This window comes from Chiloscyllium plagiosum, chromosome 25 (assembly GCF_004010195.1).
Source record: "Chiloscyllium plagiosum isolate BGI_BamShark_2017 chromosome 25, ASM401019v2, whole genome shotgun sequence".
NCBI classification, from domain to species: domain Eukaryota; kingdom Metazoa; phylum Chordata; class Chondrichthyes; order Orectolobiformes; family Hemiscylliidae; genus Chiloscyllium; species Chiloscyllium plagiosum.
Genome location: NC_057734.1, coordinates 9,679,121 through 9,701,391, shown reverse-complemented (window position 1 = coordinate 9,701,391; position 22,271 = coordinate 9,679,121). Strand labels below are relative to the sequence as shown.

Here is a 22,271-nt window from a genome sequence, read left to right as displayed (position 1 = left end):
TCTCAAGAGCATCATTCAGTTACAAGTTCAATTACAACACCTCAAGGTACTTCAAGTCATGGCATCCTCTTACACAGTGTGGTTACATTGATGATAAAGTGCCCTTCCCTCTTTATTTTGTCTGTATTTTTATCATACACCACTTTCTCAACAGTGGTTACCCTTTAAAAGTAGAAAGAATTGGTCTTCATCCAGCAGGGTCCTAAGCTGCTGAACTCCCTCGCTGAACCTCACCATCTCTCTTTCCTTTGTTTTAAGATGCCACTTACAAACCAAGTTCACAGCACAAGTCAATAGCAATATTCTGAACATGCATTTTTTTTTGTTGAAGCTTCTTGGGGCAGCGTCATGTTAAATGTGCGATGTAAACACGTAGTTGCTGGATACTTTACAGAATTAAACCAGGTCGAACCCTTTACAGTATAAAGCATTGTAGCGAATCTATGAGACATGGCAATAGCTGGGAGTCAGATGGACTGGCAGCAAGCAGCTGACTGCAGGACTAACAGGCTACAGTGGAACGCCAGAGCAGAAAGCACAATGAATGACTTTAATACATGCGAATCCAAATACTTTCTGCCTAAACCATTGCTTACCATGTTGTGGCTTTCTGTTCTGTATCAGTCGCGGTGGCCATTTACGACCAAGGGCTTCATGCAAGTTTTAAAGACGGTCGGATTCCATGGAAATTTCAGGACAAAGAAAAAGGCTCTGTCCGAGTGGCCAGACACTCATCTCCTTACAGAATGCATCACAACTCCCGACTAATGGAACAACAAGAAAAGACCTCCTCACGGATATCTGAACTCTTCTTCCTGTTCGGCGTCGCTCGCTGTTTTGCGTTGCAAAGCTTATTTTAATCTATGCAGTCGTCTACTCCCTCCCTTCGAGACCAGCCACACCTTCCAGAGGGTTGTTCCCTAACCAGTTTTGGTAGCTCTATAGTAACCATGAGTTGGTTTTTACCCGACCTCCCAGTAACAGAGAGGAAGGAGATAAGGTGGATTTTCGAACTGGTGAACAGAGATGTTTCCAAAAGCGCTGTTCCTCCATCAAACCTCAGCATTTATTTGTTTTCTTCATCTCCTACTGTACAGAACCGAACTGCTCTCATGTCTTTGTATGGATATATCTATTTTCTATTTATGAATCAAGTATATTTTTGAATAAAAGACAGCTGTTCCCCACTTCGGCCAGTGTCTGTAATCATTTCAAACTTTTCAAATAAAATACACTTATCATTTACTGTAAACTCCAGAAAAGGAAATAAAATCAACCCGAGAATTTTTCATCTGATGTTGCCTTCTCTAGTCCCTTTAAAGGCGAATTTATTACAGCTTCTCTCCTTGTCTTCTTGGCCTAAGTATTTTCTGGGAATTTCAATGTATGGGGGCACTTTTATTTGCTAGTCAAATTGTTGGGAGTTTCCAAGGATAGATAGATGTGAAAGTTGGAACACAAACTGATCAGCCGTGATCTTACTGGCAAATGGAGTTTAATCCAGAAATGTGCGTGGTGATGCATTTTTGGGATGTCACCAGAAAAGCTCTTCCAGTTCTATTCCCTTAAAGATACTCCTTAGATTAGTTTCTCTACAGTGTGGAAACATGCCCTTCGGCCCAACGAGTCCACACCGACCCTCTGAAGAGTAACCCCGCCCTTGATTAATGCACTTAACACTATGGACAATTTAGCATGGCCAATTCACATGACCTGCACATCTTTGGACTGTGTTAGGAAACCAGAGCACCCAGAGGAAACCCACACAGATTCAGGGATAATGTGCAAACTCCACACAGACAGTCACCCAAGGCTGAGAATCAAACCTGGGAGCCTGGCGCTTTGAGGCAGCAGTGCTGAGCCACTGTGCCACCAAAGACATTTTCTTACCATCCTGTTCAGAGATGTTATTACACATCTCTGGTACAGGTAGAACCTGAACCTAGGTCTCCTGCTACAAATGGTGTCCAAAAAAACGGAACAGGAATAGTAAATAAAAATCAAAATGCATTTAAAAAGACTCAATAGTCTGAATGGTCTACTCCTGTTCCTACCAGACTGGAAAGATTTACAAATGGTAGAATAAATCAGGTGCAACAGAACAGCTTGCATTGGACAGCACCCTCAACCGCTGCTATGCTCCAACTCACATAAAACAACAGTAGGCTATTCAGCCCCAGTCACAATCAGTGTGATTCTTACTAAACAAGGTTAGGGCAAACAAGGGCCCTGACATGGTGAAAGTGGGTACTGCAGATGCTGGAGACTAGAGTCAAGGTTAGAGTAGTCCTGGAAAAGGACAGCAGGTCTGGCAGCATCCAAGATATAGGAAAATTGACGTTTTGGGCCAAAGCCCTTCATCAGAAGCCTCGGGAATGGAGAGTAGCCAACCTCCAGGTAAAGGTTGCACTTACAACAGAAGCAAGCAATCCTGCTCATTCGTGAGAAATGTTCCCTCCAGAAACAAAGTGGACTAATCACCTTAAACCCTACAAATGTGGAAGGGATTGCTTTGCTTCTGGGGATTTGCACTTGCTCAGTAAAACAAATTGCAGCTTAAACTTGATGCTCGGCCCTCATCCATCCAGCCTACTGTTTCAGCACCATAGAATGGTTTCAGCACAGGAAGCCATCAAATCATCACATCTGAGGAACTTTCTCCAAAGTGCTGCATTCTTTTCAGATAATAATCTAATTCCCACTTGAATATCGATTGAGCCAGCTTCCACCATGCAGCACATTCCAGATTGTGCCCTCTTGTCCTTAATCCTACCATCAGTGGGATTTTGTCCCTAACTAAACTGCCAAACGCTCATGTCTTTGAGTAGCTTTATTAAATCTCCCTTGAACCTTCTCTAAAAGAAAGTCCCAACTTTTCCAATCTATGTGACTGAAGGTCCTTACCCCTGGAACTTAAGGAACATTTGCTGCACTCTCACTGTCTTTATATCTTTCCTAAAGTATGGTGTCCAGACATGGACATAATACTCCAGCCGAGCGCCGTATTTTCTACAATTTTAACCTAACTCCGTTGCTTTTCAATGCCTCTATTGAGAAAGCACAGGTCACACCGTATGGATTATGAAACACCTTCTCAACCTGTCCTGTCACTTACAATGAGTTGTGCAGTAGTTCGAGAGCGTAGAACCAGGGAGCAGAATTTAAAAATAAGGGAGATTCCACTAAGGACCTAGATGGGGCAAAATAATTTTACTCAGAGAGTTGTGAACCTTTGGAATTTGGTAGTACACAAGACTGTGGAAGCTCAGTGTTTTGAGGATGTTTAAGGTGGACGTTGACAGATTTCTGATTACTAGTGACATTCAGAATTATGGAATGGGTTTAAAGGGATTGAAGTGTTTGTCCAGCCGTCATCATATTGAATGGAGGGGCAGGATCAAAGGGCTGAATGGCCTACACTTGTGCCTATATATAACCCCAGTCATTGCCTTTACAATTATACCCTTTAGAGCAAAAATTCACCTCAACCAATGGATTCTTGTGATGCAATAGTAGTTATGCAATAACATATCTGAGTAGGTTCATTAATAATAACTGCAATCAGCCAACCCTATATCAAAACTCCCTTTCACGGCCAGCGGTCTCTGAAAAAATAAACTTTCTTCATCTCCAGGTCATTCCCACTCACCCTCCCTTTCCCTTCAATTTAGATCCACCTTCCCACATGAACCACTGGGGGCCCCCTCAGGCTAACATCACGTGATCGCGCCACTCTCAAGATGGCGGACCTTGACAGGCACGGTGTGAAAGCTTTGCAGAGGCGCCACACTCAAGATGGCGGACTTTGGGGGATGCCGTGAAAAGTTCGGCGGTGGCGCCACACTCAAGATGGCGGACGTTGGGGGACGCCGTGAAAAGCCCAGTGGAGGCGCCACACTCAAGATGGCGGAAGTAGCAAGGCGAGGGGAGAGACAGACGGTTAAATCCGTTAGGATTGCGGCCCGACACAGGGTTTCCTTCCAAATACCTCTGGCGTATATCGATTAGCTGCGGGTTTTCAAACAAAAAACAAATTCTGACTTTGAAACAATCAATGTGACTTCTATTGAGCGATGTTCTCCTTTGTGTGAAAGCGGAAAGTATTCACTTTATGGTATAACTCCGTCTTTATGTAGCTGTATTATTTAAGGATTGAGTCAGGGTGCAGAATGGTGATATGTTTTTATTTTTGATTTAGTTTGCATTGTGTGACTTGTACTAATATTGAGCAGAGTCATTGACTCGCACCAATTTAATCAGGAATCTGTGTTGCTAACCCTCCTGGATTGCTCTGTCATTCCCCCCTACCCCCGGGTTCTGCCTGTTATTGTAACCACTGCTAATAGAGAAAACAGGAACCGTGGCCTTTTCAAAATGCTCTTTTAAACACTATAAACTTAAAGTATTAGTGATGGAGTAGGAAATAAGGCTGTCTGGCTAGGGGTGGTAGCAGGTCCTGATGTGATTTTGTTATTGTCACATGTCCTGAGATAGAGAGAAAAAATCATTTTGAGTGGGTCAAATCCCCAGGACTGCATGTAACCAGAGTGGTAACCCTAAATCCAAAGAATTTATTGTTTACTAATGTATTGGGTAAATCCAGTCCCCCAGTTTATAAGAATTCCAGACTATAGATCATGTGATGGCTATTGGTGATACATGATTTGGAGATACCGGTGTAGGACTGGTGTGTACAAAGTTAAAAATCACACAACGCCAGGTTATAGTTCAACAGGAGTGCTTCCAATTAAATCTGTTGGACTATAACCTGGTGTTGTGATTTTTAACATTGGTGATACAGCTTGCCTTGACTCAACTGATGTGTGTATCTGTAATGTGCCAGTTGTAAGTAATGGTTTATCAAGTGAAAGAACTTCGGTTTATGTAGTGCCTTTCACAATATTGGGATATCCGGAAGTACTCCATAACTCTTTCTGAAGTGGATTTGCTGGCATGATGTCAGAATAAGGACAGCTGGTTTGTGCACTGTAATGAGTCTCAAAACAAGACTGTGTAGGGTTGGACCTGTACCCATTGGAATTTGAGGTGACCATATTGAAACATGCAGAATTCTTAAGTGACTTGACAGGGTAGATATGGAAAGATTGTTTCTCCTTGTGGGAGAGTTTAGAACGAAATGGGTAAGGGGTTGCCTAGTTAGGAGAGACCTGAGGAGGAATTTCTTGAGGATTGTGACATTCTTTACTGCTGAGGGCTTTTGAGGCTGACTTGTGAAGCATATTCAAGACTGACTTTTTTTTAAAATTGGTAAAGGATCTAGATGTAGGTTTGCTCGCTGAGCTGGAAGGTTTGGATTCAGATGTTTTGTCACCATAGTAGGTAACATCATCAGTGAGCCTCAGGATGAAGCACTGGTGGTCCAAGCAAACCTACATCCAGAACCTCAATGTGAGCTCCAAATCTTCTCACAACTTGCTACCATTAGTAAAGGAATTGAGTTGTGGGGTAAGTGAAGTTGAGGATTAGTCATGATCTCATTGAGTCTGCTTTTAATGGGCTGAGTGGCCTAACTTTGCTTCTGGGAGAAAGTGAGGACTGCAGATGCTGGAGATCAGAGCTGAAAATGTGTTGCTGGAAAAGTGCAGCAGGTCAGGCAGCATCCAAGGAGCAGGAGAATCGACGTTTCGGGCATAAGCCCTTCTTCAGGATTCCTGAAGAAGGGCTTATGCCCGAAACGTTGATTCTCCTGCTCCTTGGATGCTGCCTGACCTGCTGCGCTTTTCCAGCAACACATTTTTAACTTTGCTTCTGCATCTAATCCATTTGCATTGTAGAGGAGTTTATGCACCTTGCTTAGATTTTGAGTACTGTAATGGCCAGCATGTACACATGATGCAGTTTTGATAATAAATTGTCAGGCCCGTAGGAATTCAAGTCTCATCTGGCAAATGGTGAAAATAATTACATTTCCACTCTGCAACCAAACTTTATATTACAGCCAATAAAACATCTCTACTGAAGTCTCAAATAATGAAGAATGAATCCCTCACTATGATGTCAGATTTTTTGATTTGTTATTTGCCCATGTGTCTGGTGTAACTCCAGCCTTGGGGTGATTTTCCCTCTTTGGTCTATCTCCTTCAATTTTGCTTGAACTCATTAGTATTGTTTCTGATTGAATGCTGCCCTGATGTGAAGTACAGTTGTTCTCTCTTTCAACCTGAGCTTTAGTTTGCAGTTTCAGAAGTGAGTGGCAAGGGGTACAGCTAATAATTTTCATTGTCTGGGTGGCATGTGGCTTAAATGGTGGTGTGATAGTTAACTTGGTAATTAGTTAAGGTAGGAGGTGGTGTGGATAGAAAACCGGATGTTTTGAACTAAAAGTGTATTCTCCTTTGGTCTCTGCATTACAATTTTTGGGCCACAGAAGGATTAGTAAGGCAATTCACTTCTACATGCGATAAGAGTGCAAATATGTAGTTGTGTCAAATATGTTAAATTACAAAAGAGAAAAATCTATTCTTGTAAAAAATTAACAATGAAGTCTTTGACCATGTGTTCTTGACAACACTAGAAATTATTTTTAAATCTCTGTTTTAGGAGTGGGCATTCCTATTTGAAAGAAACTAGTATCTTACTACTGGGATGATTTCCTCATGAAACATCTGAAGATGAATAAAACTGTAGAGGTATATAAAGAGCCAGCGGATATTGCTAAGCAGCAGGAACAGCATTATCATCTTCTCTCTCAGCTGCAGAGCCTGGTCAAAGACCTATCAAGGTAGCAACTCAGTGAATTGAAACATTTCTAGATATGTTTGATCAACCTGTTCAGAAATGCTACGACTCACCTCTGGAGCAGGTGGGGACTTGAATGCTGTGACTCTCTTAAGCTAGTCTACCGATTATTTGAAAATCTGAGTGATAAACATGTATAATAAGTCTAAATCCTCATCCCTTTAATCTGTATTTTTTACGTGATTTATACATTTCAGCTGCTTCCATTTAAAATGGCCAGTAAAACATAGAACTGGTAATTCGATTTATGCATTGAGGTCTTAGAGCACAAAATTTAAATAAAACAAAGTTGAAGCATCAGTGTAGTAATAAGAGGGCACTGCTTTGTTGGAGATGCAATATTTCAGATGAGCTGTTAAACCAATGCCTTGTCTGTCCTTTTAGGTAGACAAAAAATCACTTTGGCATTATTTTAAATATCAACAAGGGAATTATCCCAGTGCACAAGCCAATATTTTATCCTCCAATCAACATCGCAACAAATTGTCTGGTCAATATTACATTGTTGTTTCTGGGATTTTGCTCTGCACAAAATATTTGCCTTGTCAAGTGCCCTTCATTGACTAAAATATTGTGGGTATATGTACAGCACCAAATAGTCTGCAGTGACTTAAGAACGCAACTTGCCACCACCTTCAAGGGCAATAAGGGATGGACATTAACTATTGGCCCAACCAGCAAAGACCATATCCTATGAATTTAACATTTTTTTTTAAAAATTGAGATGAGGTTGTGCAAGAGTTTTAAAGGCTCTGATTTTTTTAATGTCCATACTTCTATTTGGAAATCTCCAGCTCTGTATTTTTGAATCCTGTCTCATATCCTTAACTGTTGATAAATATCATCTCTTGTCCCATCATGCAGTTCATTTTAAAGTTAAGGCTTAGTTGTCACTAATTTGAAAGCACATGTAATGACCAATAGAAATGGGCAATAAAAGCTGCTCCCAACTAACAAAATGCAACCTTGGATCAGTTCAACAAAAAATATCCCTTTTGCAATTTCTTTTTTAAAAAAAAGAATCTGTTCAGTAATCAAATCTTTCCATTTCTTATTGCATGTGGACAACAGGGAAGTTACTTCTTTTCTACTTCTATATCCTCACCATCTCGTGAGCACAATACATGAATCGTTGAAGGATGCAAATTTTTGTTCTCAAAGAACATTACAGCGCAGTACAGGCCCTTCAGCCCTCAGTGCTGCACCCGACTTGTGAAATCCATTTGAAGCCCATCTAACTTCTACTATTCTATTATCATTCATGGCCTTACTACTCTGAGTAAAGAACCTACCTCTGACATTTCTCCTATATCTATCACCCCTCAATTTAAAGCTGTCCCCTCATGCTAGGCATCACTATCCAAGGAAAAAGGCTGTCACTATCCAATCCTCTGATCATCTTGTATGTCTCTATTAAGTCACCTTTCAACCTTCTCTCTAATGACCTCCAGTCCCTCAGCCCTTCCTTCCATACCTGGCAATATCTGGGTAAATCTCCTCTGCACCTTTCCAATGCTTCTGCCACCTTCCTATCGTAATTGTGCATTATTGGAAATCTAGTAGCTTTTCTGGTTTGAAATAGGTGATTGTATCTAAAAATCAAATCTAATTTGGTATCCTTGAGTAAAACTGCATTCTCCACTCTCTGATATTGAATCCAATAATGAGATGTGGCTGATGATCAATTGCTGGAAGCATCCACTGTACTTTTAGTGGAAGTATTGCATAGGGCAATTCGGTCGAAAAGATTTGAAGTAACTTCATTAACTCCCAAGCTGCCTGTAACTTTTGTAGTGTGCATCTGTCCATGGTCCAGCTCTGCACCTATGTTTCATTAATGAGGGATATATGTATCAAATGGCTGCACTCCAGTCTCGTACTTTTCAGTATAGGACTTTAGGCAGGGCTAGAGATGCCTGTCGAGTGTGCTCTGGGCCCAACCAAAGTGTCTACCAGCTGCTCGGGTGTAAGCTGTTGTGGTGATTACTCTGGTTGCCTGTCTATATTCTGCAGCATTTTCTGTGCCCAGATAATCCTTTAGGAGCAAGTGGCGACTGTTATCCTGCTTGAGGTCTTGTTTGAACGTTGGGCACCACAGTCTGAAATGTTTTGTACAAAAACAATATCTATTTGGTTTTTTGAATTTTTTTCATTGTAGCTCTCCATGAAAAACAATTGGATATTGTTTTTGATTTGCCATTTGATGGCAGCAACAGCTAGTCTTTTTTAATTAACAGGAAAAAGTTCCCATTCCAGGACAACCACTGTCAATAGGGGCTAGTGGCTGTCACTGCTGCCTCACAGCATCTGGGTTCCATGGGCAACTGATTGATTGATTGAGCAAGCTTGACACATTCTGCCTGCTTCTGAATGGATTTCCTCCTGAGTATTCCAGTTTCCACTCTTAACCAACCCACTTAACTTGCACATCTTTGAATTATGCCCATAGTGTCCAGAGATGTGTAGGTAAATTAGCCATGGGGAATGCAGGGTGACAGGGATAGGGTACTAGGGTGGGTCTACTTTCTGAATGGTGAGAAAATTAATAAAGCCAAAGCACAAAGGGATCTGGGAGGGATACCAAATTAGATTTGATTTTTAGATACAATCACCTATTTCAAACCAGAAAAGCTACTAGATTTCCAATAATGCACAAATACGATAGCAAGGTGGCAGAAGCATTGGAAAGGTGCAGAGGAGATTTACCCAGATATTGCCAGGTATGGAAGGAAGGGCTGAGGGACTGGAGGTCATTAGAGAGAAGGTTGAAAGGTGACTTAATAGAGACATACAAGATGATCAGAGGATTGGATAGTGACAGCCTTTTTCCTTGGGGTAAATTAGCCATGGGGAATGCAGGGTGACAGGGATAGGGTACTAGGGTGGGTCTAGATGGGATGGTCTTTGTGGGGAAGGGGGGTCGATGTTGACTGGATGGGCTAAATGGCCCATTTCCATACTGTAGGGATCTACAGGTGAGTAGTATTTTAAAAAGGATAGAACAATGATAATGAGAAGAAAATTCACACTTATTTTTAATACATGTATTATTGTCTCCTACTGTCACAAGTTACCACCAATTTGTCCATTTAATCTGTTTCTATGAAGTGTTTAAAAGATCATTCCATTAACTGTCTGGTTGACTCATGGTTTTAACCATTTTAAGTCTCTTTTATCTGTACTTTTGTAAGCTAGGATGAAAAGTTTGCCTGAAGTGTTCTTTGTTTTTTTTCCCATGCATCCTGACTGTGTTTAAATGTTTAGCTTTTTTCTTTCTATTTTTAGCTCATGCCAGCAGCGATTATCCTACGATACACTAAGTAATCTGGCCTTGGCTTTGATTGATGGCACTGTCTTTGAGATTGTACAGGGTTTGCTCGAGATTCAGCACCTCACTGAGAAAAATCTCTACAACCAGCGTCTAAAACTGCACAGTGAGCACAGAGGTAGCATGCTTGTGGATGTCCCAGATTGAAAATTGAACTTTTAACAGATGGAAAGGGGAGGAGGCATTTACATTTGTTCTCAAATGATTCTGCTTAAACACAGTAAATATCTTTGGCAGAAATGACTACCCAGGGGAAAGAAAACAGATTTTCAAAAAAAAATGTAATTAAATGTAGTGGTTCTGCATTTTGAATTCGCCAGTATATGTTATTTGATAAGCAGGTTTTACTGTTTACTACTTCTGCATTGTGGTGCAGGAACCAATATTTATTTTAAGTTGCCTGAAGGCTGGGCTGACCTACAGGCCAACAACAATGTGTAGGGTGAAGAAACAGATCCCAAATCCTCCACAGCTGGAGAATGAATGCTATGTAGTTGGCACTGACCTTTCCCATGCTGACAGCATAGCCAACTTAGCCAACCAGTTCCTTGAGGTGTTTTTGTTGCTGTGACAACGTGTGTTTTAGCACTCCTTGTAGCCTCGAGCTGTAGACAGTGATGCTAACATTATCTTGTTTGGTGGCATTATTAATCGACCATCCTTTACTGTCAAATCCTGAAGTGAAATTTGAGCCGAGATGCTCCCTTTCAAAGGCAGAGACGCTACCCACTGCACCACAAAAAAAACCCAGCGAACTATTAGCATTACTATTTGTTTATTTTAATATATTCTGTATAGTAGGACTAAAATTAGTTTCTTTTTGTTGCCCCTGAAATATGTAGCTGGCTAGGCCACTTCATGGCACGTTTTGAGAATTTGCAGGTAAGTCAGGTGAGCCAAGAACAAATTTCCTTCCCTTAAGTACACTAGTGAACCAGATATAGATTTTCATGACCAACAATGATTATCTTTTTTGTTTAATGAAACTGAAATTGCTGGAGAAACTCAGCAGATTTGACAGACATGGTTCTGAAGAAGGGTCTCTGCATATTTAAAAGCCAACCAGCTGTGGGTCTGGAATTGCATGCAGGCCAAACAACACAAAGATGGCAGATTTCCTTCCTAAAGGTCATTACTGTTTTTACTACCATTGACAGTGGTTACATGGTCACCATGAAGATGACTTTTAATTCCAGATCCATTTATTGGATTCTGATTTCACTATATGCCTTGGTGGGACTTGAACCCTGGGCACTGGTTAGGTATTCTGGTTTACTAGTCCAAAGACGTTACCAGAATTATTCTAGGATTCTTAACTGAATTTAAATCCAAATGATGGGTTTGAACATGTATCCATAAGGCATTAGCCTGGACCTCTGGATTACTGGTCTAGTTCAGTGATATTGCACAATGCCATCACATGCAAGAGGTCCTTGTTGATAGCAAATGTGAACAGATTGGCAGCAACTCACTTAGAAAACCTATAACAGGGAGAAAATGATGATTTCTAACGTCTCTGCTATTTATTACAAATTTAAAACTCTAGTAACATGCATTTTACATAGTGAAATATTCTTATTGCAATGCACTTCACAGAACCATTATAGAACTTGACATCAAAACAGCTGGTACACTGCTTTTAGTAAGGAAAGGTTCATAGTTTGCAAGTTGATCTGGAAACCAGCACAGTCCCTTTGGCACAGCACAGTCCCTTTGGCAGGGGAGAGGGGGGAGCAGTTCTGCCAAAATATTGTATTTCTTGATGAAATTTCCTTCAAGAAAAAAATACAAAATAAATTTTCTTAAAGCGCTTAAACAGGAGTTGCTGAAAAAACACAAGGAGGCACTACAGAGCTGCAAGACCCACAACATGGCAGTGCTCCGTGCAGCACAGCAAAGGGAGCTTGAGGTAAAAGATTTGAGTTAACCTGCTTTTGCAATGGCTTTAATCCTTTCTCCAAGCTTTTTAGATTTGTCTAATGTTTTTGTACAAGATGAGCTAACATTCAGAGGCTAATTCTTAAGTGTTGAACTATATTGGATATGTTTCACTTGTTAAATTTTGGTCACTTATTGATTTCAAGTTGTCATGACGAGAGAGCTGTCTTCAGTCTGAAATTTACTTCAGACCTCTACTAGTGCTGACGGGTAGTCTGACTGTTGTCAGGGAAATAGACAAACGTGACTTTTCTCCTGCATTCAAAACTTAATAAGGTTAAACGAACAAAGGCTTGGGTTTGCAATACTTAATTGTTTTTGTATTTTTTTAGCAATTACATTCCTTTGCCATTGCTGTAAAATTTAGAACTGAGCTAGTGATTTTCTTTTTTTTTCTTTTCTCTTGTCTTTTAACCCAAACAGGCTTGAGCTCTATAACACTTTTTTTTTTTCTTTCCTCGCTAGGCTTTGGAGCAGAGAGTTAAGGATGAGCAAAGGATGATGGATGAGAAGATAGTCTTGGAGCTAGATCAGAAAGTGATTGACCAGCAGAACACCCTGGAGAAGGCTGGTGTTCCAGGATTCTACATTACTACAAACCCTCAGGTGACTCCCCTCTCAAAGATGTTTAGTATAATCTTTACTTTTTGGGTCACTTTTCTTTGCTTACCAATTACACTTAATGTTAATGGGTTTTATGTTTTTTAAAAAAAAACATTTACTTCTAGACTTCCAAGCCTGAGTTGCTCTCCAAAAGTCTGTCAATATTGTACTGTTAACTTGTGTATTTGGATAACAGGTGGTGAGAAGACAACTCTCAAACAGGACAAAGAGCATTCTTGCTGAGAAGCTTGTTATCCAGAGCTTGATGATGTTACTAGGACTGATTATTCATAGGCTTGCTGTCAGCAATAGTACAATAAAATGTGCTCGTGTGTGTATGTAATCTATTCATATTCATGTTTTGTGAATTTTTAAAACCGCACTATCACTGTTACTCTGCTTTCCCGTTGGCTGAGAGTTTATCCTATGCTGTAAATGGTTGGGCTCAAAGGCCCTGGGTTTAATGACTACCCTGCTGAACTGATTGAAAGTATTGATGTTATGATTGGTCCCATTCCCCTCTTAGGAAGGGAGAAAAATATGCCATAGATTACACTTTCTTCTTACTGTTGAGAAACCTTTGGAAGCACAGGGAGACTCTCTAAATAGCTTAGCTGGTCTGCTTCCCCTTAGTCAGATCAGCTTCCCCTTCGTCAGATCCAAACCCATGACCTGTATAACCTAGAAGGGCAAGGGCAACAGATACAAGGGAACCTGCAATTCCCTTCCAAGCCAGTCGCCATCCTGACTTGGAAATATATCACTGTGTATCATTGGCTGTCATTGGATCAAAATCCATGAACTCCCTCCCTAACAGCATTATGGGGATTCTTGATCCGATGAGCTACAATGGTTCATGAAGTAGCTCACCACCACCTTCTCAGGCAATAAATGATGACCTGACTAGCAAAGCCTGCATCCCCTGAATGAAGATGTGGAAAGTATCTATGAATATCCAGGTTCATGTTACGTGAGAGCTGTCTACTGTAGTCAGGCCAATGTTTGAATAGGTGCTTGTGGCATTGGTTGTTAGGAGCCAACAAAAGCAGTGTTTTAGTGGGATACTTGTACAATATTAACTTTACTTTCAATTTGAAACAGGTAATAGGAAAGGACTTCCATATTTACTGACTGTTATCTTATGACCCCAGCATCTGATCCCACCCTCAACGTCTTCTGCTGTCATAATTTTTAGGACTGTATCTGGCCATCCCTCACTCTTTGGTTTTTGGAAGGGAAAGAGCCTGTCTCGCAACATCTTCTACATGGGAAGTAATCACTCAGTTCTCATGTTGGTTTTGTTTGAGCCACCTCAGTGCCATTTTGTTTTTAAAATATAGGGACCAGAAGTGATCAGTGTATTCATAGTCTAACTGAGCTTCTATTCAAATTTTAAATTGATTTTCAATTGTCCTTGTGGACATTAACCACAGTGATTTTATTTTTCTTAATGGCCTTATTAGCCTTATCACTACTTTAGTGATTTGTGTAACTGTGCCCTTGCTCCCCCTCCTACCTCTACCCCATTTAGGTACTTGCTTGTCAAAGAATACGTGACCTCCTCATTCTTCCTACCAAAATAAGTTGCATTACATTTTTAAAAGTATGTAGAACTTTGCTTCCTAACTGCAGGAAGGACATTTTCCCCAAATCAGAGACTCACTGGAGTATTTATGATTAATTTTGGAACAATTCACCAGAAATTAGCCAAACTAGCATAAGATTAACAAATTTCAAGTGTAAGTTATATCCAGTGCAAATTTACATTTTTGCAGGTTTTTTTGAAAGCATCATATTGGCTGTTTTTGTCCACAAACTTGCCTCCCCTCGAGATCAAAACAATCAGCATTGCAAGTTTCTGCCAGTTGTGGCACATTATCAATGACAGGACGTTGTGGCCTTGCTGGATATTTGGCAAAGCTTTTAGTGGTCCAAGTTCTAAATGGTTTTGTTTCTGTATTTTACAGGAACTGACCTTACAGATGAATTTGTTGGAACTGATCTTAAAAATGCAGCAGAAAGTATGTGAATCGGGGAGTTGCTGATGTAGTATGTCATTGGATTTAAATCCAAGAAGTGGTCAGTTCATCATCTAATAAACGTTCAGCAACCCCTAGATTTGAAATGACAAGCCAGAACAATCGATACTAAAGGTTTGCTAAGTGCTATTTATACAGGAACTCCTGACTCTAACTCTGGTTATATGATAAGATGTCTGTAAATTTCAACTTTTATTCAGATGCCAAATCATTATACATTACATGTGCACAAGGAGAGGAATACAAAACACATTGCAGTTGTACTTTATTTTGGTTCAAATGCTCCATATTAAATCTGCTCATCTTTCGACACTCAGGTTTTTGGAAAGTGAATTGTGTAATTGGTACCGTCTACTTACAGAGCTTCCTGTAATATTACCATGTTTATCTTGGAATGTGACTGAGTGGTAAAACTGATACTGGTATCAAAGAACATCTTTTATCCAATTTATTTTTGTTATGCAAGTTGACATAAAGGAATCATGTGAATTAGTGTGACCGAACTGTGCATGTTGTATAAGCAGAAAATCTAGCGAAAGGAAAGCAAATGCAAGAAAATGAAATGCTGACAAGTGAGAGGCTGCAGATTCCACTTCCAGTAGCTTATTTTTGTTATGGTGGGTTCACAGAGAAATTGTGATCTTTGTTTAAAAAGCTTGAATATTGATATCAATGTTACACACTTTTAGCAGATGGGAATCTTTTTTGCTTTCAATTGGCATTTACTTGATATACTTGAAATGGAGTAAGTGTCTCAATGCTATGTGAAATAATCTATTTATAAATCTAGATAATGACCTGTAATATAGTGGGGACGATTGTATAAAATTCCTACAGGCAAGTCTGACTGGCTTACCAAGGTTGTTTATTCAGCTACTACACTCTTAACTTTTTCAGTTTAAATTGGGAAAGCATCTTGGCTCATTAGTGTTGTATATTTTTAACTTGGTTTGTTTTCGATCTGTAAGATTCTCAAAGTTTTCAATAATTTGAACATTTTTCTCAATGAATAAACTTTTATTTTTTTTTTAAAAATCATTTATACTTTCCTGTCTTTAATCACTTGTTCAGTAAGTGTACACAGTATTAATAAATGTCTAACATTTTAGAACTGAAATGGTTGGAATGGTTATGTTGCTTGTGATATCATTAATTTTTAGATGGTTAGTGGGGACAGAAATACTATAATCACCCAGATTGGTACAATATTTGGGTAATATGACTTGATGCATCAAATATTAACTTTGTAATTCACCTTCTCCCTTACCTTCACCTACCTATCGCTTTCTATACTACCATCCCTGCCCTGCAACCCTACCCACCTCTCATTTATCTCTTGGCCCCCTGGCCCACAAGCCTCATTCCTGATGAAGGGCTATGCCCAAAACATCGATTCTCCTGCTCCTCGGATGCTGCCTGACATGCTATGCTTTTCCAGCACCACTCTCTTAACTCTGATCTCCAGCATCTGCAGTCCTCCCATTCTCCTTTTGTTCTAGATGGTGTTGAATTTGAGTGTTGTTGAAGCTGCACTCTTCTTCAGCCATGTAGGAAGTATTCCATTATATTCTTGACTTGTGCTTTTGTAGCTGATGTACATGGTAAATGGAGTCAAGTGAATTGCTTGCTGTAGTATTACTAATCTCTGGCTCTTGACCACAGCCATAATAAATACTGTGGGTCCCAGTTCAATTTCAGGTCAATGCTGAAAATGTGTTGCTGGAAAAGCGCAGCAGGTCAGGCAGCATCCATGGAACAGGAGAATTGACATTTCGGGCATAAGCGAAGGGCTTATGCCCGAAACGTCGATTCTCCTATTCCTTGGATGCTGCCTCACCTGCGCTTTTCCAGCAACACATTTTCAGCTCTGATCTCCAGCATCTGCAGTCCTCACTTTCTCCTCAATTTCTGGTTAACACCTGGGATGTTGAGTTGTTGAGCTAGTGGGGACAGAATTCAGTGAATGTTGAGGGATAATGGTCATACCCTGTAGTTGGAGATGGTCAATGCTCATCATTTGTGTGACATAAATGTTATTTGCCACTTAGCAGCACAAGCCTCAATGTTGTCCAGGTCTTGTTGCATACAGATACATGCATCAGCATCTGAGAAATCAAGAATTCTGCTGGACATTCTGTGCAATTACCATTTTTGGAGGGGAGTTCATTAATACAGCTGAAGATGTTTAGGTTGAGAATGCTACCCTGAGGAGCTGCTGCCATGATATCTTGGGCTAAGATAATAAAGAAGCTGAATGTTTCAAGTCTGGTTTCAAATGTGCACGTGATAAAGGACAAGCTGCTTTGTGTAATATTGATTGAGGATTTAAAGGTTGCTTGAGAATTAAATGCTGAGAGATCTCTTGGTCTTGGAGTACGTTATTGTAGAATGGTCGTTGTCGTCATTATCCATGGTGTCTCTATTCAGTATCTCATCCAAAAGGCACCACCTCTGATAATGCAACTGAAATATTGATCTAATTATGCTCTGGTCACTGAAGCGAGGCACCAACACCCAACTTCCTCTTCCTGAGAAGTGAGTACCACCAGTGAGCCATAGGTCAGAGGTTATAGTAAGGGATTATATATTGTTACTTTGGATTACCACAACCAGAAGAAAATATTTGTTTTGAGGTATGAATTAGCTAGCCCAGTGAACAATAACCCTTGACTAACATCAAAACTGTCTCTCTCTGTACTGCCCACTCTATAATGACCTAGCCCCTTCCACTTCCCACAGCCATATAAACCTCAAAATGGTCAAAAGTAAGTTTTTTTTTTGGAAAATAGCTTGAGATTACTCAACTGCTGCCACATGTCAATAAATTCAGGCAATGATGCCAATATTTTAACAATCTGTCTTTCCTTTCTAGCGATGCTTGCAATAACAAGAAGCTGTCAACTTGTTTTTTAACCTCCAGGATTTCCCAGAAAGCATAGCTTTAAGTTTCTTGCTCTGTGCCATTCTGTGTGCATATCCCAGGTTTTATCAGGAAATCTCTATCCTTAAATAACTGTTCCCATAACAACAGCAAAGAATCAAAATATACCAGAGGCACTTCAGGATGGAAGTGCCTCTGGTTATTAAGTAGGTGGGTGGGTAGATGCTGCTAATTTGCATAACATTTATAACACAAATGTGGCATTTAATCCAATGAAATGCTGATGGTGTTTTTGCTGAACAGAAAGTTTCTCTATCTTCACCTAACTCTCTTCCTTTCTCCCTCAAATATTCTTTTAATTTGCTGTAACCAGTTTGCTATCAATTTGTAGTGACCTCCTGCTTCCACCTGCTGTTCCCTAGTCATGAATCTACAATCTGATGCCTTATCGAAGTTTGCTGACAGTTCTGCTGTTTGACTGGTTCTTCCAGTTTATGGTGAGCAATAATTTGACTCTTCAAGTAATTGGTCATTAAAAATAAATTTACCGTTCAGAGTTTACAGTTGTCAGAAAAATAATGATGAGCACAGCACTGCCTATTATGTGTATGGAAAGCCTGGCAATTTGTGACCAGGAAAACATGGAGTTGCAAATTGCTATAAAATTGCAGCACTCTTCTCAAATGGGATTCACCAACAATTATCCAGAGTCCAAAAAAAGGTAAATTTGCACTGTAAATTTCAAATAGCCCTGGCACAGCCATTTCAGGTTAGCAATTTGTGTTGCAAAGTTATGGTGGATAGGAAAGTCACTCTATCCACTGGTAGAAGAGTCAATAACCATAGTGGGAGAAGAGGTAGAAAGCTAAGCTGAGAATTGAGAACTACTTTTCTCTGAGGGTGGTTGTAGTCTAGAACTTACTGCCTGAAAGGGTGGTTGAGTCAGAAATTCTCCAACATTTTAAGCAGTATTCAGATATTCCTTTGTTTCCCTCCGGGCTATGGGCTAAGAAATAGAAAATGGGGCCTGTTTAGTCAGATATTTGTGGGTAAGCGCACAATGGGCTGAATGGCTTCCTTTTGTGCTGTAAATATTTAAGTCTGAGCTTACAATCGAGGCACACGAAAGCACAGTTGCCAGTTGTGCAGAGATCAAAGTGTACGATGCCAGAATTGGAGGAATGCAGAGACTTTGGTTTTAAGGGTAAGACCATGGAGGTTGTTCCAAACAGGTAAGTGGGTATTGCATTTGAGGTATTGTTGCACTGAGAACTAACATAACTCAGCTAGAGACTAACGTGTTGACCAACCAGGTCATACCCTCTACCTGTCTTCACCCATCCCCACCTTACCACCCTGCCCCCCCACCCCCTTTATCTGCAGCTCCCCTTACACCCACCCCCAGTCCTGAAAAAGGGTTACACCCAAAATGTTGACTTCTCCACCTCCCTGATGCTGCCTGGCTCACTGCGTTCTCCCAGCCTCCTGCTTGTCTAATATAACTCTGCTAGCACAAAAGTGATTCGTGAAAACTTAGTGGATATGGACTGCAGAGACTGGATGAGCACAAGTCTATGTAAACTGGAAGGTGAGACCTAATCTTGGAATATGTTGGATAGTCCAGACTAGAAGTAACATGTCTCTGTCCTGGGAGTTTTGGGGGGGACAATATCAATGGAACTTTTAAGTGGGGAGTAAAGAGTGGAAGGAGCTTTACTTTTCAGTTACCTTTAGTCTGAAAGATTGCAGTGGGTTTTACTTTCTGTTCAAATGAATAGAGGGGTCTTTACTATCTAACCCTGGGCTGTATCTGCTTTGGGAGTGTTTGATGGAGGAGGTGCAGAAGGAATTAACTTTTTTCTTTTAAAAGAATGGAGGTAACAATGCCATGGATGAGGAAATGTTCTGAGGCAGGGTGGGAAAGAGTTCTGTGAAGTTTTTTTCCCCTTTGCTCTTTCGATTAACGAATAAAAGACAATAGTTTCAATTAAAGTCTTCTCTATGTTTACTGGATGAGCAAGAATTTCCAGCTACTGCATGTTGGCAGGAAGTGTGACAGTGGAGGGATCAAGAGAAACGGTGTTAAGATTTGTCCTGATGGCATTCAGTTCTATGCTGAACCTGATATTATCACCCAGAGACATCATTATCAATCCTCCCAAAATTCATCGTCTCATAATTTCTGAATAAAATTCCATTTACCACTCCTTTTTCACATCCGACCAATATATATTGTAGGCTAAGACTTTCATCCTTACTATTTACCATGCTGTCAATGTTCATGTCATCTGCAAACTCACTTGTCAAGCATCCTATATTTGTGCTCCGATCATTTAATGTGCACTACAGACAGCAAGGGACCCAGCACTAAATCAAGTAGTATTCCATCAGACACCAGCTTTGTCACTACAACCTTCAACATTACTCGCTGCTTCCTATTATTAAGCCAATTTTTGATTCCACTTGCCTTGGACCAGGTGAGCTTTTACTATCGTAAAATCCCTACATTACCTAAAGCTGTGGTGTTGGAAAAGTGCAGCAGGTCAGGCAGCATCCGAGGAGCAAGAGTGTGTTTCGGGCGTAAGCCCTTCATCAAGAATTGCAGAAAGGGGTCATGCAGCTCATCAAGTCAGTACTGACCCTCTGAAGAGCATCCTAGCCAGACCTAGCTGCCTACCCCATAATCCAGATTTATCACGGCTATTCCACTTAGCCTACACATCCCTGGACACTATGGATAATTTATCACAGCCAGCCAACCAACCTAACCTACGCAACTTTAGACACTGGAGCATCTGATGAAAACCTATGCAGACACAGGAAGAATGTACTAACTCCACACAACAGTCACCCAAGGCCAGAATTGAACTTGGGTACTTCCTGGTACTGTGAAGCTATGCCACTGTCCTCTGAGCTATTCACGCAAACCATGCACTGTTGGAGGTACTGTTTTTGTGATGTGATGGTCAAACCAATACTTTGACTATCTCGTCATCTGAATATAAAGAGATGGTAGGATTCACAGATGGAGGATGGTAAGGGAGTTTCCACCAGCTTCATGCAATCTCCCACAGAACACCTCGGATGAAATAGTGAGACAGGGTGGGTATGGTAATCATTGCTTTCCATCTGACAAATCTGGCAGGATTCTACGTGAACATGGGTGCCTAGTCCACTTGTCACACAGTGGCCAAGTTGAAAGGGAATCCCTGTTCTCGGTTGTCAAGGCCTTTACTCCATGGGATATGCATTGATTTTTCCTGAAGTTAGGCAGAAAACTAGCCACAAAAAGACATGACCCTCTCTCACTAGTATCCTTACATACAAATGAGGAAGGACACCACGTTGACTGGGACAACACATCCATCTTAGGACAAGACAAACAAAGACATGCATGAGAATTCCTAGAAGCATAGCATTCCAACCAGAACTCTATCAACAAACACATTGAGTTAGACCCCATCTACCACACCCTGAGAAAAGGAACAGGAAGTGACTTCACCACAGGAAATTACATCACGAACCCAAAGAAACCCAAACATATAAATAGAAAGCAGGAATTACAGCATTGCTTCACCTGAGGCCCACTGAAGATGTTAGCTAGTTGGGTGACGAAACATCTGGAAATGAACCTTCAAGCTCAGTGAGTAAACCTACATCCAAAACCTCAACCTAAGCTACAAATCTCAAACCTTGCTGTGAGGGGGCTTAACTAGGAAGATGTCAGGAGCATGCTTCCCCACATGGGACACCTAGACCTGGGGGAACAGTTTCAAACTAAAAGGTCTTCCGTTTAAGGAGATGGTGAGGAGGTGGTCTGTTGAAGTGGCAGGCAATGGGAAGCTCAGGATTTTTTTTTTGGACAGAACGTAGGTAGTCTGCGAAGATGGGCTTCTGCTAAGCTTCCAGTTACCTGCCACTTTAACACACCATCCCGTTCCCCGGCTAACATCTGTCTCAGGCATGCTGCAGCGTTCCAGTGAAGCTCCGTGCAAGCTGGAAGAACAGCACCTCATTTTCCACTTGGGGACCTTGCAGCCTTCTGGACTCAATATTGATTTTAGGGTTAGAGCTCCTTCCCCACACTTTCCCCCTACCCCCATACACCAGGCCTCATTATCCCGTGGTCTGCAATTGCCCACAATCCATTATTCACCGTTAACAGCTCTTTATTCTCCCAGGCTGACCATTTTCCACTCCTTTGTCTGTCCAACTGGTCTTCTCTCTCTTTGGGCTCTCCCTTCACCTATTGTTTCCTCCTTAGCCCCTCCCCCCCCATCATCAGTTCTGAAGAAGGATTACTGGACCTGAAATATTAATTCCAATTTTTCTCCACAGATGCTGCCAAACTTGCTGAGTTTTGCAGCAATTTCTGATTTTGTTTCTGATTTCTAGCATCTGTAGTTCTTTTGGTTTTTCTTTAGCTTTCTTGAGTAATAGTACCCCACTAACTGTTCTCCTGTCCTCTGGCACCACTCCTATGGTCAAAGAGGATTTGAAAATTAATGTCAGGGCCCCTGTAACCACCTCACTTTTTTCCTATGTCTCACTGGCATACATCTATCTGAGCCTGGGTTTTTATTTCAAATTTAAAACCTCTAATACTTATCCCATGTCCCATTCTAATTTAGTCATGTACGTCACTGTCCTCCTGAGATTTCTATACCTGCATTGTTCTTCTTTATAATCAATAAAGATGCATAACACGCATTTAAAACCTTAC

General features: G+C 40.8%; 2 protein-coding genes across 5 annotated transcripts in view; one reads left to right on the top strand and one right to left on the bottom strand.

Moving 5' to 3' along the window:
• The window catches only part of hps4 (HPS4 biogenesis of lysosomal organelles complex 3 subunit 2), a 49,453-nt gene extending 47,918 nt beyond the window's left edge, over nucleotides 1-1,535 (bottom strand). For both annotated transcript variants that reach the window (XM_043715471.1, XM_043715472.1), the window contains exon 1: nucleotides 597-1,535. In XM_043715471.1, coding sequence (XP_043571406.1) covers nucleotides 597-637 — 41 coding nt within the window. In that variant the 5' untranslated portion in view covers nucleotides 638-1,535. The remainder of the gene's footprint in view (nucleotides 1-596) is intronic.
• Nucleotides 1,536-3,854: 2,319 nt separating this feature from the next.
• dgcr6 (DiGeorge syndrome critical region gene 6) lies at nucleotides 3,855-15,696 on the top strand. Of its 3 annotated transcripts, none has more exons than XM_043715470.1 (6): nucleotides 3,855-4,114; nucleotides 6,562-6,742; nucleotides 10,045-10,193; nucleotides 11,896-11,996; nucleotides 12,491-12,631; nucleotides 14,596-15,696. In XM_043715470.1, exons 2-6 carry the CDS (start codon nucleotides 6,618-6,620, stop codon nucleotides 14,671-14,673), a joined length of 594 nt encoding a protein of 197 aa, XP_043571405.1. In that variant the 5' UTR covers nucleotides 3,855-4,114; nucleotides 6,562-6,617; the 3' UTR covers nucleotides 14,674-15,696. The 3 variants fall into 3 exon arrangements, with proteins under 3 accessions (XP_043571405.1, XP_043571403.1, XP_043571402.1); XM_043715468.1 differs by having other exon boundaries at nucleotides 3,868-4,096; nucleotides 10,045-10,205; XM_043715467.1 differs by having other exon boundaries at nucleotides 3,868-4,114; nucleotides 10,045-10,205.
• The last annotated feature ends 6,575 nt before the right edge of the window (nucleotides 15,697-22,271 follow it).

Coding starts and splice junctions, on each gene's coding strand:
- dgcr6 (XM_043715468.1), top strand. CDS start 6,618: ATGAAACATCTGAAGATGAATAAAACTGTAGAGGTATATAAAGAGCCA. Junction 6,743..10,044: donor CTGGTCAAAGACCTATCAAG/GTAGCAACTCAG, acceptor TTCTATTTTTAG/CTCATGCCAGCAGCGATTAT. Junction 10,206..11,895: donor ACTGCACAGTGAGCACAGAG/GTAGCATGCTTG, acceptor ATTTTCTTAAAG/CGCTTAAACAGGAGTTGCTG.